A 17,315-nucleotide genomic window follows, 5' to 3' on the forward strand; every position below is an offset into this window, starting at 1 on the left:
TGCATTGAGGAATGTGTGATACTGAGAGACTTTCAGGATGAGGTTGGCCAACTCTTTATAGAAATCCTAGTTTTGGCTTCCAAAGCTCTGAAGGCAAAGGGAAAATGGAGAGGGTGTTAGCCATTTAGCTGTTTTCTGAATAATCTGAGGTCTCTTTCATTTAGGCCCAAAAGCTAGGAAAATGGTCTATGTTGAGCATATTTTTTTCTATTTTTTAATTAATGGAGAGTAGATCTTCAGAATTTTAGCCATGGTTCTTTATAGTGTTAGCCCATAGTGGTTTCCTCCATCTCTTGGATGATTTGTCTGATTTCTGTTGGTTAAGTGCCCAGTGTCATGATTCTTGTTGCTTTACCAGTTTCGTGAACTAGAAAGTAAAAATAGATTTCAAACTGTACTATAGAAACGTTAAGCTAAAAATGTACAATGAAATTCTTAACACACCGGTTGATTATTTTAATTTCTTACAGGTTTGTGTATTAGACCTTCGGAAATAGCGCTACTAGTTGGAAGCCATGGACCGACTATGAATGTGTACATAGCCAAAATGACTGTCCCTGACCCATGTACTGCTATAGTCCCACTTGAACCATGGCCAGTCCACTACAGCCAAATCTAAAAGAAATATATACATACAGTGTATATAAACAAAATTGCACCCTGAAGATGACAGAATTTTTGTCACAGCTTGTGAATTCTGTTCACCAAGTGCTGGAATCTAATCTGCTGTGCCCCTAAAATAGCATTTAGAAGTTTTGGATATGAAAAACAGAAGAGAGAAAGAAATATGCGTTATAAAAGCAGCCCATATGTGTACCAGTTTTTGGATACTAATGACAGCCTTGTTTCTCCCCTTTGAATCAGAAGACACCATGGATTATATTCTTTTTTCCCTTCAGTAGTTGAGCAGTTTGTATGTACAGAGAAAATGGACTTACAAAAACTCGCAGCAGTAGTTTGTTCTTGCTTTTAAACTTTGTTTTTGGTTTAGTTTATGGATGCATGAAGTAAGGGAGTGAATCAGTTTCTTGTTTATATTTTTTTCACCTTTTAAACAAAAAATTCTTAAAAATATTTTAATGCATTCTTTTGAAGAGATAGATGTTTGGTACATTTTATGGCTCCCAGAGCATATATTCAGTTGGTGCATGTTGTGGAAGGGGGAATTGGAAATTGAATGAAAACTATATGGCTTTTGGTCATGTCAATCTGTAAGACACATCAGTAAAAGGATATTATGCTCTGTTTTTTTTTTTTTTGTTTTTTTGTTTTGTTTTTGTTTTCTTTTTTGGTGATGTGGCTTAAATGCAATAGTTTCTTTTTTGGGACATATTTCTGCCAATTAAAGACTAGAAGGGCACAATTTTTTTTTTTTTAATACCATAGAGAAGATGCATAAAGAAAAAATCTTCTGATGTTTTGTAGCCATAACTAAATTATGGTTAAAATGTGCACTATTGTGAAAAGGAGCAAAGTAGGTTTGGGGTTTTTTTTGTTGTTGTTTGTTTATTTGTTTTGCTTTGTTTTTTAAGAGATTAAAATGTTTCTGGATAAGGATTAGCTTCTCAAAGTGTGTCCATCATTCTGTGTAGAAGCTTAAATATGTAATGTAACCAAACTCCAGTATTAAAAATCTCTCATGTTGTTTTTCTTTATACAAAGCAAGATAACGGCATATAACACTGCCATTACATGGCAAAATGTTTGCTACCTTAGTTTAAAAACAATCTTTAAAACAAAAGACTTGCTTCAAGGTGTTTTTAAATAGCAGTGATTCAGAATTAAAAAAAAAAAAGTATAATTGCACTAAGCTCCCTGCTGCTCTGATTCTGCGTTCGTGGTACTTGTGACTACATTTTTTTCAAATATGGATAGGTTTAAGCTGCTATTTTTTTTTCTCAGTAATCACTACTATATCATGTCTTTTACTCTGTTTATAATATCAAGTATTTTCTGAAAGATACAGGTATCAGAGCAAACCTCTTCTTGTGTTCACGCAACTAAAAGCTAAAATACACAGAATTTGCAAATGATAGCATGGGGCTGTGTTTATACGTGTGACTAACGGGGTTTGTCATGATTAATGTAAGTATCCACAAGTGTCCATTTTGAAGAGAATAGTCAGATTTATATCTCAAAGATTTTAATTAAGGAGTTGCTTATTATTAAGCTTAGCAAATTTATAACACTATTTCCATCACTAATTGTTTTGAGGCCTTTACTACTAAAATTTTAACCTGTGTTCTAAGTGGAAGTAGAAAGCGATTTAACCCAAGTAACGCAGCTTTGATTTTCAGTATTTGTTGTTTTACTACATCACAAAACAGCATTGATTGAAGCAAGTCTTGGTTTTACTAAGGTAGGATAGCATTTGCTATTGGTAAAGAGAATAAATACACTTAATTTCACAATACATTGTTCTATGTACCCCAGTTATTGTTAGTGGGGACTATGATACTGTAATAATCTTTTTTAAGACTTCCATGCAGAGAGGCAGTCATTCATGATGGTTTGTGCCAGCTGGTTTTGGGGTTTGGGATCACATTATAGATACTTAGAACTATTACCCTGTGACTTACGTAGGAAACCTAACATGCTGAGTATCTGGCACTTGAAATCCTGCTTTTATTGCTAGAGGTCCACATCTGTGGTTGACCTCTGTTGTTGTTTAAAAAAAAAAAAATAAATAAAAATTTAAAAATCTGTGCAATAATTTTTAAATGTGCTCCCAGGAATAGACACAAATGTTTTGAGTAGGTTTAAGCTGCATTTTCCTTTAGTGATGCATCTGTCAATTGCACTGAATTTAAATCTGAAAGTCAGAGGTGATTACTGATAGTACTTTTGTATTTTGATATGGACAGTTTATTCATTTGCATACAGTTATTGACCCCCCCCCAGCTGATTAAGAGATAGTCAAGAAGTTCAGTATAGCCTGCCAGAGCAGACAGCTACATTTTGATGGTATTGTCACCTTTTCTTCCTTTCGTTCTTTTTTTTTTTTTTTTAAATATTTAGCTATTTCACGTAAGCATAGTAGCCACAATAGGACGTATAAAAGATTATAAACACAGAGCTTTATTACCCTGAAGTCTTGGGTCTCTTAAGTACAGACCTTCCCGGGAGGGCACCCACTCTGTGGGCTTGGGTTCTCTGTGCGCATGCAGTTGCCCGTTTTTGCTGCTGTCCTGACGTCATCACTGCCTGCTGATGTGCCACGATGCTGCCCCCACGGACGACAGTAAGACTGCCTCTGATGTGAGCAGCAGCTTGACTGTAAGAGACCACGTTTCACGGCCTGCATAATTCTGTATTTGAGGTTCTCGGCTCGTTTTTCCTTCCTTTTTTTTCTGAGCGCTTACTCCTGAAGATCAACTGATTGCAGTGGATTTTCCGTGGTGTTCATTGTGTATCGTTGTATAAGCCGCTGTACGAAACTTACAAGGAAAAACAGAAAGGAAAACTTGCATGAACAGAGTACTCACTGATTAAGGTAGAATAAAGAAAGAGCAGCTGTTGCTCTTACACCTCATCCAGGAATAGCCTCTTTTCTTCTCCATGTAGGAAATCCCATACGTTCTTGTATCTGTTCCACCCCCCGTTACTGTCACTGGTCAGGTACCATCATTGACTTTCAAACGACTTTTAGAAGTGGTGACTTTTAATTTCCTAATAGATTTTAGAGTATATCGAATTCTGTTTTAATTAATAATTCTCTAGGTAAGTATGTTTTAGGATTAAACACCTTTTACAGATACTGAAAGTGCCTCCTTTTGTGGTGTAAAAAACAAATTATGGTGCAAAAAGTAATTATTAGATTGAATTACATGAAGGTTTTTTGCTTTTTGACATATAAAAATGTCAAGAGAAAGGCCAAAGATTTGTACTTTTTCACTTATAAAGCACTCCTTTTTTCCTTAGACTTCTTTCTGTCAAATTAGATTTAATGAGAGAGTACTATTTTTAAGGAGCTATCTGTTTATGTAGAATGATTTTGTTAAGAGTAATGTAAACTATTATTGCATAGAGGCCTGAAGAGGAGTATGCATTTTTGCTATTTAAAGGAATCACAAATGATTGTCCTTATGTGAGCAAAAATGTTAAATTTTACTAGGTAAGCAGAAAAATAAGTCTCAAATGCAGTGCTGTTTACTCTCTTCAAAACCGTTTTCATCATCTTAAGCACATTGTACATTTCTATAGAACCTGCATTTACTCTCACATGCTAAGGGTGGTGCTTGCGTTTGGTGAATTACTGTTGACTGTTTCCACAGAAATTCTATTTCAGTGGACCAACATTGTGGCATGGCAGCAAATGCCAACATTTTGGGGAATAGCAGCAAATCTACAAGAGACCCTGGTTGGTTTTTTGTTTGTTTGTTTTTGTTTGTTTTTCCTTCTGAATCAGCAGGGATGGAAGGAGGGTGGTAGGGAAGTTATGAATTAACTCCTTCCGGTAGTAGCTCTGAAGTATCACATTCAATATCAAATTTTTTTAACATGATTCTAGTTAAATGTAGAAGAGAGAGAAAAAAAAAGGAAGTGTTCACTTTTTTAATACACTGATTTAGAAATTTGATGTCTTATATCAGTAGTTCTCAAGTATTAATAGCATTCTTTTATTTCTGCCTTTACGTTGACAGTGTTGAAGCAGGGTGAATAACTAGGGCATCTTTTTCTTTCCTAGTAAACGGTTTTACATGTTTTCTTTGGAGTTTCTGCATAAGTTCAAGAAAACTTTCTGCATGTTGTATCTAAGTCCGATGTACTTATCCATCTCATTAAAAGCAAACACAGACTGCATTTTGTGGCTCTGTGACCCCTAAATACAGAAGCAATTTTCTTCTTTCCTGACTTTGACATTGTAGCTATGATGTTCTCATTTTGATTTTGGCAAATCCTTTGGGTCTAATTCTGTGAGCCTACCTATAGCACTGGATTAAAATGTCTGCATCATTTCTTTAGTTATCCAGTTAACTTTAAAACTGTTGTAAAAGTGTAAACCAGCCCATGACAGTTTTTTGTACGTGTTAAAGAACGTTCTTGTTCAGTTTTCATGATTCTTGTGTAAGGAAGACTGATCCAGATGTTCTCTGCTGTCCTGGACCATGTTAATTACACTCACGATGTACTTTGGTTCCACATCACAATGATTTGTCCCCAATGACCCTTTTATCCTTTCTAGGCACATTTTTGTTGTTGTTGTTGTTGCGGTTTCCCTTTGCATTGTATTGCTTTGACAACTGTAATTTGAATCAGATCTGAAAGAGGTCCAGAATAAAATATATTTTGATATTATGTTGGCTGTGTACATATATGAAACCTTTGATATCTATGTAGTTTGTATAGACTATTTACTGGTCAAGTAAAGAGAGGGATGCTATTTCTTGTTTACAATTTCTTGTTTACATTTTAATTGCATTTACTCCTCCAATGTTCTATTGTAGAATAAACTTTTTTTGCTCTGAGTTAGCCTTCATGACATACAGCATGTCTGTTCTCTCCCACACTGGTGTTTAATCAGTTGTAACAACTGCCATCAGAACCCAAACCACTGTTTTCCATAAATGTGTTGTTTTCTAAGATAGATACTTTAAAGTAAGCCCGTAGATAAAATCACAAATTTTACTATTTTATTACTTCTCACAGGAGATGAGATTTTTTAAATGAAGGGATTATTTACTATTTTTATTAAAGAATAATAGAGCATTTAATCAGCTAAGAAGTAACAATCACTTTTGAATTATTTTGGAAAATAATGCTGTATTTAAAGGACATTGTTTTCATGTAAACTAAAAGAGACTTCAGATTCGAGTTGAGCCCAAAACCGTGTGTATATATATGTTGCTGAAGATTTTAGGGCAGGACTCTCAACTTCCTTAGTGACATTTTTTTCTTCATATAAACCTATTCTAATTTAATAGTTTTCTTCCTTAGCTGGTTGCTTATGTTGCTGATAAACCTTATAATCTTTGAAGAACGATACCAGGCACCTTCTGGTTTTAATTAATCCCAGCTCTTAAGAGTTACTTAGAGACTTTTTAAAAGAATCATTGAGCACATTTTTTGTTTTCTTGGTTTTTGTTTTTTTTGTTTCGTTTTGTTTTTTAAACTTACATTCTTAGGTCTTCTGCCTTTCCCTTTCATTTCCTTAAGCGGAAACACAGGCATAGACTTGTCATGTTTTATTAAATGATAAGTTTTTACAGTTGCTAGAACTGTCTGACAGTCTTTCATTTTCAAAGGGTTAACTTTTATTGCATGGCATAGATTAATAATAGTCTGCATTTTACACTTTCAGAAAGTGTTGGACTACTAAGGATTATAATCCGTCTAAAGTTAAGGTAAAACCAAATCAGTTTCACTAGTCATGGAAGGGGTTATTTTTAATTTCATAGTTCTTATACTTTGCAATAGATCAAATTTCTCACCTATTATACACAGCAGCAGATGAAAGTTTACTGTTTCCCCAATATATTCATTTGCGAAATGCAGTGGAGGAAAAGACACTATGGACAGTAGATTTATGGTGCTTTTCTCTGCTGTACCAAAGCTCTCTGTCAACAATGAAATGTTAACCCTATGCTACTTTTTCTGCATGTTTCTTCTTAAATGTCATATCTTAATGCTTATTTGTCCTAACATGTAATATTTTTGTATTAAATTTTTTAGGAGTTCCTTGTAATTTCTTTATAATTTAAAATATATTAAACACAAAGTGTTTAGTAAAGTACAGAAGACAATTATTAATGTTTCTTGGTTGTTGGGTTTGTATGATCACTTATGCAAACAGTTCACATCTTAAGAACTAGAACTAGGATCAGTGGGGTGGATCTACACAGAAAAAGGTAATACGATTCTTTTTTTTAAGTTCGTGTGTTATACTAATCCAGTGTCAGAATGGGCTGCTTTAAGAGATACTGCACTACCAGAAATACCAAAAGCGTACTTTGGAGGGCCACTGGGCCTGACTGCTAAAGAGGAATTAAAGCACTGAGGGAGTACCTCAAGTAGTCAAACTGTTGCATTAAAACCAGTCACACTGAACTCAGTCTGAGACATTGGAAAGCATCAGCTGTCAGAATCTCATACATTCAAAGTAAAGGAATTTGAAAAATCTACACATTGTCCGGTCCTCCTCCAATAAGCTCTTATTGACTCAATTTACATACGCTACTTGACCAGGTTCATTATCTAATTCTCCAATTTGGGTACCCGAGGAGCAGTATACCTCAGTAGAGGGTAAGGAATAGCACATTTAGCATGGATATCATCATAAAGGCCTAGAGTCATCAGATAATTCAGCTGAAGTTTAATAGCACATACAAATGTAGCTATGTAGTACGTTTTAAAATATTTCCATTTAAGTGGATAAAATATTTTAGTGTATGCAAATAAACTGAAGTATGAAGTTGTGCAAATGTGGTGTTGGAGGAAATGATGTCTTATGATAAATCCAGACTAAATTAGAGGTAAGTAAACCTTTTAACAATGTTGATTAACCAGGAGTCCATTAAAACCCTTTTTTAAAATAAAATACTTGGCCCTACCCCAAACCTACTGGCTAATACAGCATAGGGATGTGTGCATTTTTTTATGCTTGTGTGTCATAGATAATGGGGGGGGGGTGCTGGGGAAGGAAGGGGTTGTGTAACTGGCATACTGTATATTTATTATAAAACACATGCTTGTAAGGAAATTGAAATACACTCCCATTTCCATACTCCCAGCCGGTTCCTCAGTGGAAACCACTGTTAATATTTTGTCCTTGCAAACATTTTTAATACTCAAAAAAAAAAAAAAAACCCAAATGTAATTGTAGTTTTCACTGATTTCAAAAACTTTCTCACTGAAATCATCAGAGACTTTTGTCCCACCAGTGCAGGTACTTCCCTATGCTGCAGATGTAGAGTATACCGTAGAGGATCTACGAGCATGAATTCCGCATGATGGCCTCGGTTGAATCCCAACTCCGCTGTGTAACTGTTTGACCTAAGGAGCTGTTTTCCTCATTTTCCCATCTGTAAAATGGGATAGCACCTAGCTCATAGATTGGTTATAAAGATAAAAATTGTTACCATACCTAAGCCCTTAGAGAATTGTGCCTGGTTGTATCAAGTGCTCTATGTGATGCCATTATTTTGATTTTTAATGGTTGCATTATACACCATAATTTAGTCCCCTATAATGTAGATTTACTTATTCAGTGTTTCCTATTATAAACAGCAGCGCAGTAAACAAATAGTTGTGTATCTGTAACAGATTGAACAGTTGATTCTGATGGACACACACTGGTTAAAAGGCACTTAGACTGTAAAACTCACCATCCACCCATTTTCTGCATTGACTGAGTCTTATTTCGAAAGGAGTCCCTTGAGAATTTGTACAAGGGAGATTTCTTGGGAAAAGTTTGTCTATTTACTCAGTGTGTATACAGGAGCAAGAGAATAATTTAGACCAATAAACAATCAGGTGACAGGAGTTAGCAGAATACTAGTTTTTAAGCCCATTTGACTAGTCATTAAACATTAGAGGGTATGACTAAGATTCTGTTAAACATGGAACATTTCTGCCATAGAGCCAAATATATAAATTAAATCCAATTATAAATGTCATGGAACTACCAGAATATTTAATGGCATCTACTAATAATATTGCTGGAAGCTAAATTCCTAGTCCATGTGTTAGAATAGCAGACATTCATTTTTTTCTAGGACTTAAAATGCCGTCTTTATACATTTTACCTTCTTGAGTCTTAGGTCTTCTTTTAAGATTTTCTTCGGCGTATATGTATTTGTTGAATATCTAGAGTATGTCCCAGGAAGTGTGTTTACCACTGGATATACAATAGTGAGCAAGAGAAAAATAGGTTCTGCTCTTGTGAAGTATTAGGGAATTAGGTTGAAGAAGCACTTGAACTTGCTGCTACTCAAGGTAGTGTGTGTTGGTTTTTTTGGGTTTTTTGTTTGTTTGTTTTTTTAAGATTTTACTTATTTGACAGCACAAGCAGAGGGAGTGGCAGGCAGAGGCAGAGGGAGAGGGAGAAGCAGGCTCCCTGCTGAGCAAGGAGCCCTACGAGGGGCTAGATCCCAAGACCCTGGGATCATGACCTGAGCTGAAGACAGACGCTTCACCAACTGAGCCACCCAGGCGCCCCTCAAGGTAGTGTGTTTTAAATGGCAGGGAGTACCTAATACTTTGGGCTGTTGACCCCCTAGACTAGGAGAGCTTACCTGGCTATGTTTGTCCTAGAACACCCAATATGGCTGTGATCCACTTTGCACCTGTAATTACTTGTTATAGGTCACTCATGTAATAATTGCTATTATAATTTTAAATAGTCTGTATTTTCACCTCCGCTTATTACTTTAAACGTTGTCCTTCCTTACCATGAAAGGCAGAGAAATGAAGCACTTTTTCCCTCCTCACTGCAAGAGGTTTGTTACGATTTTCACTTGTTAAAAATAGACATCTTACTTCCATTAACAACAGGAACTCATAAATGTTGGAAACTTGTGCCAATCACTGTGTGTGTCTCTCAAAGCTCACCCCTGCTAGGTTTCCAAAGGCATTTACACAAGAAACCGTATATGAATCAAAGTACCTCTTCATTAATAGCTACACGAGCTATTCCTACCAACCAGTTAGCTCTCAAGAGAAGCTGGTTTGGAGTTTGTGGTTTAGGGCTTTGCTACTCAAAAGAGCCTAGCAGTCTCACCTGGAAACTTGTTAGAAGTCATTTCAAATTCCACACAGGGTCGTAATGAATTGGCAGCTGCAATGTAACAGGATCCTCCAGGTAAATTGTATGCACATGAAAGTTTGAAAAGAAGTACTTTAGGGTCCAAGTCAAAATGGAAGATTTTGTACCATGTCTCCCTTCCCCACATCTCTCCTGAATTCCCTGAGCAACATACCTTGAGACCCCATAACATAATTGCTCGTTGTGGTAGAAGTAGAGGAAAGGAGGAAGAGGTACTTCCTCCAAAAGATACTCAGACGCAGCTTACTGATTAAGACATTAGTAAAATGCTTGGTTATTAAAGGGTTCTCATAAAACAGTAATCCTGCCAATCTTAACATCACAGTATCTCGGGCTCTGACCAATCAAATTAACTGGATGAGCATGGCCAAAGTACCCACTGTCTGTGCCCTTAATGTTGAAGTGGGAATAACAGTTACCTGCCCCAGGTTGTAAGAATTAAGGAGATGATGCATAGTTTTTATAGCACCATGCCCAGCACATAGGAAGGCATGAGAATAAGTATAACCATTTTTGGTTCCTGGTGGTGATGCTGCTAGAGGATGCTAGGATGATGTGAGGAGCAGAAGTTCCCAACCCCTCATGTTGAGATTTACACAGTTTCCATTGTCTTCTTTAACCACAGCCGTTTACACTCCGTTTTATTCTGTGGTAAGTTCAGTTCTTGGTTTGAGACCAGGGTTCTTCACTGCTGAGGCCTTTATTTGGATCTGTTCTTTAATTGGATGGATTTTATCTTCAACTATGGCTAGTGAGTTCTCTCTCGAACCCTTGCACGTTTGAAAATTGTGCTCTCTCAAACACACAAAACGAATACTGGGTACATTGTTCTTGCATCACATTTTCTCCTATCTGTTGATCAGCATTAAAGTGTAAGTCCAGACCTCCCAGGAGGAGAACAAGTGGTAGTCCATCCAAGACGTACTAAATCAGAACGCGTATGGAGTGAGGGTCCGTAGTGCTCTCCAGAAGCTTCTAATTCCCACTAAAACTAGAGAACCACTGAGGTGGCGCTCCACCATCTTCTAGCAGTCACCGCTGCTGGGCTGAAGGCCAAGGCCAACATGGTTTTGCCTCCTTACAGGTTATGTTTTTATACCTGGATTTCCAAGGATTCTTTGCCCTTGAAACTCAGTAACTTCTCACGATATGCCTAGGTATTAATCACTTCCGAATCTGCCCTAGAACATGGCAAACCCTAGTAAACACAATAGCCACATATTCACATTTTCCTTTACTTCGAAAAAAAAACCTTATTAGAATTTTGAATATATCTCATTCATATTTTGTGGAGCCTTGCTACAGGCCCGACTGAAATCTGTAACCATGGCTCTCCAGCAGCACCAATCGATGCCATCGTGTGACTTCTCTCCTCTAGTTCTCAGTAGGCCCAGGAAGATGGATATCTTAGGAGGTGACCAGACTAACAGCGCCAAGGAGCATTGAACAGTGCACATTTTGCTAGAGGATTAGCACTCCCAAGTACTTCTAGAACATGGGGCCCTGTAGTCAGGACATACCTGGGATAGGTGTGGGTGACACTTGTAAGGAAGTTCAGGTTTCTGGTATCTGAGAAGGTTTCCATGTGTCTGGAAGGAACCATCACTACCTTTAAGGTAGCTGGAGTAAGTATGCCTGGCATGGAGGCTTCCAGGGAGAGATTTAACAGCTCTCCTGCAATGAGGGGACCTCTGAACAGGTCGTAGAGTTAACGGTTGCTCCGAGTTGTCCATGGGAATGTGTGGCAATGCCCAGGAGGAGGCGGGCTGTGGAATCCAGGCTAAATGGCCGGACGCATCGGTGTTCTGATTAGCAGTTGTGGCTTTAAGGAGCTGAAGAGGCTCGAGCTCTGTTCAGTCACATTCTTGTCTGGCCATATTTGAAACAAAGGCATGTACCTCCTGTAAGGTTTCCTCTCCCTTTGACTCACCTAATTACCTCTTCCTGGAATGCCTTCTCCCCTTCCTCATTTGTCTAATTCTTGTTTTTAGATTCCACCAAGCCAAGTGCTTCCAGGAAGCCAAGCCTCCCACCTGTTCATTGCTCACTTCCTTCTGCCCCTGCCTCCACTTGGAGGGGCTCAGGTGCCCCTTCCACTTTCTCAGCATTCTCTCCACAACCCTGGTTAGACAGTTGTTTTCTGTGCTCCTCCTTAAGTTGAATTCCTGAAAGGCAAACCTGGGTACTGTACTTCTCTCTGCATACCCAGAGCCTAGAACAGTGCCTGGAAAATAGTAGCTTTTCGGTTAATTTGAGGTGTTGACAAGAGTGGGAAGTCACTCCCAGTGAAGGTGACATACCCGAGTGAAAAAAGCACCACATTCTTCTTGTGGATTCATGACCTTGAACAAGTTACTTCACATCTGAACACCGATTTTGTTATCTGTAAGAAACATCCATATAAGACATCTTGCTTTCAAGACGGTTATAAGGATTAGCAGTCCTATAAATCTTGTAGCACAGTGACTGGCCCAAGGTAGGCTTTCGTACAAGGCATGATTATTGTTGCTATTTTTACTGTTACAAACGTGCCAGAAAAAAACATTTGTCTGACAGGATAATTTGTTGAAAATAATCGGTTGTAATTAGATTTACAAAGCACTGCTATTACGGACATGAATGTGGAAGTGGTTTATTGAACAAACTTATTTACAATTGTTATTTTGTTAGGTTGGAATATCTTAAAATACGCCATGGTTTTTTGCATGAAACCCAGTTGGGTGATAATGGTGATGTCTGTGTGATCAGCGCCCTTGTGTTACTTTATCAGCCTTTGTTTATGTCTTGTCCTTAGTCTCTACCACATTTTTCTTTTTCTGCATTGTCAAGAATTGGAAAGTACACTTTTAAAAGCAACTCTGTGCCAAACATCCATTTTGTGATCTATTATTTATAGAAAAACATCAGAAAACACATCAATATTAAGAACCGATTTTCTAAAGACATAGCGTTTCACATTTCACTTTCTTTTGGCTTCCATTTCAATTATCTCACTTAGACTTCAATTTTGAAACAGTAATCAAGGTCAAAATAGCATTCTGCTTTTGAGTGGTCACATTTGTCTTTCAGACATAGACCTTTCCTTCTGTGTAATTTTTTTCCCCTTGTGGTAGTAATACATGCTCATTTTGGAAAATTTTAAAGTAAAAAATGCTGGGGTGTGTGTAAATAAAGAGAATATCACAGGTGTAAATTTTATCTAGCTTTGAGCAAGATTCCTAAGTACTCCGGCTTGAAGGACTACACTTAGCAGTACTTAGGAATCCTGCCCAAAGCTAGATAAAATTTACACCTTTGATATTCTCTTTATTTACACACACCCCAGCATTTTTTACTTTAAAATTTTCCAAAATGAGCATGTATTTTAAGCCGCTTCATTGAGGAATGAGGGCGTCCTGCCGACCCACACAGGGCATGTAGCATAAATAGGAAAGAGAAAAAGTTACATCAAGTCGCTGAGATTTGAGAGCTGTTAGGGTAGCATGCTCACTTTCCTCCCCTTCCTCTGACTTACCCGGGCATTCTCTCCTGTAGCAGTGTCTTAATTACACAATATTCTAGACACTTAATTATGCATTTGGAAGCATAAACCAGTCAGTTTTGTTTTAAAGAGGATTATGTTGCCCTTGTCTTTGTGTGATTTGATTTTATTTCAGTTAATATATCAAAACATTTTTTTCATGTCATTCTTTTTAAAAACACCTTTGTTGAGCTCTAATTGACGAAGTACATATTTAAATTATACAAGCATATGTGTTGACCTATGTACACACCCGTGAGCAATTATACTTACAAAATGAACCTACTTGCCACCATCTCTTGCCCTTCAGAAGCCCCTTGCTCTTAGCCCTCCCTGTCCTGCCCCTACCATTCTTAGACAGTCATTGAGTTGTTTTCTGTCACTAGTCACTGGTTTACATTTTCTAGTATTTTATAAAAAATGGAGTCATTATGTACTCTTTTTAGGGGTGGGGATAGCTGTGCTTCTTTCACTCAGCATTATTATTTTATATCCATGTTTCATTCTTTTTTATTGCTAAGTAGTATTCTATTGTAGGGATATACCATAAATAACTGATAACCTCTTGAACGTTTAAGTTGTTTCCACATTTTGACTATGACTAATAAGGTTGCTGTGAAGATTCGCGTACAAGACTTATTTGTGTATAAGCGTACCTTTCATTTCCCTTGGGTAAATACCTAGGAAGGCAATGGCTAGGACATACTGTTATGTGGATGTTTATTTTCCTAAGAAACTGCCAAACTGTTTTTTTAAATTGAGTGTATTATTTACTGTTTTAACATTTCAACCAGCAGTGTATGAGAGTTCTAGTTGCTCCACATCCTTACCCACTTGATATGGTCAGTCTAAAAAAAAAAAAAAAATTGTCTTTTGAATAATTTTAAATTTACAGAAGAGTTACAAAGATAGAACAATAAGGCAGCTTCCCCTCTGAGTAGTACATTTGCTACACTTATCAAAACTGAGAAATTAACATTGTCATGGTACTTTAAACAAAACTGGAATTTATTCAGCTTTTCCACCAATGTCCTTTTTCTGTTCCAGGCTCCAGCCCAGCACACCACGTTGATTCAGTCACGACAGTCTCCTCCAATCTGTGACACTGTGTCAGTCTCCCTGTTTCCTGTCCTTATCATTTATGAAGAACTCTAGGCAAATCCTTCCTAGAATGCCTCGCAAGTGGGGTTTGTTTGATGTTTCCTCATGATCAGAATGGCATCATGGATTTTGGGGGAGAATACACCAAAGTTTAAATCTCCTTGTAATCACAACACTGCAAGGGATACACCATATCAACATGATTTATGGTGATAGGAATTTTGATAATTTGGTAAGGGTAGTGTCTGCCAGTGTTCCCCACTGTCAGATAACTACTTTTCATTTTCATATTCTATTTATTAGAAGTGAAATACTACTAATTCCAGTACACACTCAAGGGGGAGAGAAATTAAGCTCCACGTCTTGGAGGAAAGAGTGTCAAATAATCTATGGACATATGCTGAAACCACTACAGCATTTGGGAGGATGTTTTGAAACTGTGCAAACACCCTGCTTCTTTAAGTGTTGCCGCCTTGTTTTCACGTTCATCAGTGGATCTTGCCTGCATCGGTTATTACTGTAGTGTTTAACAGTGATTTTCTATTTCCCTCATCCCCCTTATTCTGCAAAGAAGATTCGTCCCTTTTCTCACATTTTGTTTGTTGATTTATTTAATAACTTATTTGTATTAGTGCAAAATGTGGTAATCCCTTAAGACCACCCTCACTTTTGACATCAACTGCAAGTATGGGAGGTCCTCAAGACAAACTTTAGGCTCAAGAAAAACTTCAGGCTCAATAATTCACTAAAAGGATTTCCAGAATTCAGCAAAGCCATTATACTCACAGTTGTTTATCTTATTTATTTTTTAAAGATTTTTTTTAAATTTTTTTATTATGTTAATCACTGTGCATTACATCATTAGTTTTTGATGTAGTGTTCCATGATTCATTGTTTGCATATAACACCCAGTGCTCCATGCAGTATATGCCCTTCTTAATACCCATCACCAGGCTAACCCATCCCTCCACCCCCTCCCCTCTAGAACCCTCAGTCTATTTCTCAGAGTCCATAGTCTCTCATGGTTCGTCTCGCCCTCCAATTTCCCCCCTTCGTTTTTCCCTTCCTACTATCTTCTTTTTTTTTTTTAACATGTAATGTATTATTTGTCTCAGAGGTGTAGGTCTGTGATTCAACAGTCTTACACAATTCACAGCGCTCACCATAGCACATACCCTCCCCAATGTCTATCACCCAGCCACCCCATCCCTCCCACCCCACCACTCCAGCAACACTCAGTTTCCTGAGATTAAGAATTCCTCATATCAGTGAGATCATATGATACATGTCTTTCTCTGATTGACTTAGTTCACTTAGCATAATACCCTCTAGTTCTACCCTCTAGTTCTATCCACGCCGTTGCAAATGGCAAGATTTCTTTTTTTTTTTGATGGCTGCATAATATTCCATTGTATATATATATACCACATCTTCTTTATCCATTCATCTGTTGATGGACATCTAGGCTCTTTCCATAGTTTGGCTATTGTGGACATTGCTGCTATAAACATTGGGGTGCAGGTACCCCTTTGGATCCCTACATTTGTATCTTTGGGGTAAATACCCAGTAGTGCAATGTCTGGGTCATACAGTAGCTCTATTTTCAACTTTTTGAGGAACCTCCATACTGTTTCGCAGAGTGGCTGCACCAGCTTGCATTCCCACAGTGTAGGAGGATTCCCCCTTCTCCCCATCCTTGAGAACATCTGTTGTTTCCTGACTTGTTAGTTTTAGCCATTCTGACTGGTGTGAGGTGGTATCTCATTGAGGTTTTGATTTGGATTTCCCTGACGCCGAGCGGTGTTGAGCACTTTTTCATGTGTCTGTTGGCCATTTGGATGTCTTCTTTGGAAAAATGTCTGCTCATGTCTTCTGCCCATTGCTTGATTGGATTATTTGTTCTTTGGGTGTTGAGTTTGATAAGTTCTTTTTAGATTTTGGATACTAGCCCTTTATCTGATATGTCATTTGCAAATATCTTCTCCCATTCTGTTGGTTGTCTTTTGATTTTGTTGACTGTTTCCTTTGCTGTGCAAAAGCTTTTTGGTGAAGTCCCAATAGTTCATTTTTGCCCTTGCTTCCCTTGCCTTTGGTGATGTTTCTAGGAAGAAGTTGCTGTGGCTGAGGTCGAAGATTTTATTTATTTGAGAGAATGAACGAGTGGGGGTAAGGACAGAGGGGAAGGGAAAGGGACAAGCAGACTCTGCACTGAGTGGTGGAGCTGGTTGCAGGCTCCATCCCAGGACCCTGAGATCATGACCTGAGCTGAAATCAAGAGTGGGTCACTTAATTGACTGGGCCACCCAGGCGCCCCTTAACAGTTGTTTACTATAGCAAATTAAAATCAGCCAAGAAGAAAAGGTACATAGGACAGGGTCCAGGAGACACCAAGTGCAGAATTTCCAGTTATACTCTCCCAATGGAGTAATGCCAACAGCATTTTCTTCTCCCAGCAATAATGTGTGGCAACACAGAGTATTGCCAACCAGGGAAATTTGCCCAAACCTTGGTGTCCAGTTTTTATTGGGGTTGGGTCACATATACATAGTTGATTACCCATGTGGTTGACCATAGTTTCCAATCCCTCTGAAAGCTGAGCTGATACTGTCTGACCCAAAGCCCGCCCCGCCCCCACGCCCCGCCCACACTCCCCCGCCCCGCCCACACTCCCCCCGCCCCGCCCACACTCCCCCCATAACATTGTTAGCATAGATTATCTGGCAGGCCCAAGGCCTCCAAGTAAACAAAGACATTTTTATCAGGCAGGACACTGGAGGGCTTAAAAGTTACCTCCCAAGAGTTGGTGGTAAAGGCCAACGCTCTCTTCAGGCAAAATCCTTTACTGAGAAATTGGTATCAAATTGTCGATATTTATTTTGTTCTTTAGGTTAGAATCCAATGCTGTCATTATTTTGTTGTTCACATATTCCT

The 17,315-nt window shown here is 38.0% G+C and overlaps 1 protein-coding gene across 8 annotated transcripts in view; it reads left to right on the plus strand.

Moving 5' to 3' along the window:
• The window catches only part of TBL1XR1 (TBL1X/Y related 1), a 173,661-nt gene extending 168,363 nt beyond the window's left edge, over positions 1-5,298 (plus strand). For all 8 annotated transcript variants that reach the window (XM_028100797.2, XM_028100798.2, XM_028100795.2 and 5 more), the window contains one exon: positions 471-5,298. In XM_028100797.2, coding sequence (XP_027956598.1) covers positions 471-497 — 27 coding nt within the window. In that variant the 3' untranslated portion in view covers positions 498-5,298. The remainder of the gene's footprint in view (positions 1-470) is intronic.
• Positions 5,299-17,315: the final 12,017 nt, after the last annotated feature.

The sequence above is a fragment of the Eumetopias jubatus genome, unplaced genomic scaffold (genome assembly GCF_037043125.1).
Source record: "Eumetopias jubatus isolate StellerSeaLion01/CBP00866 unplaced genomic scaffold, mEumJub1_p1.0 scaffold_1, whole genome shotgun sequence".
Taxonomy (NCBI): Eukaryota; Metazoa; Chordata; class Mammalia; order Carnivora; family Otariidae; genus Eumetopias; species Eumetopias jubatus.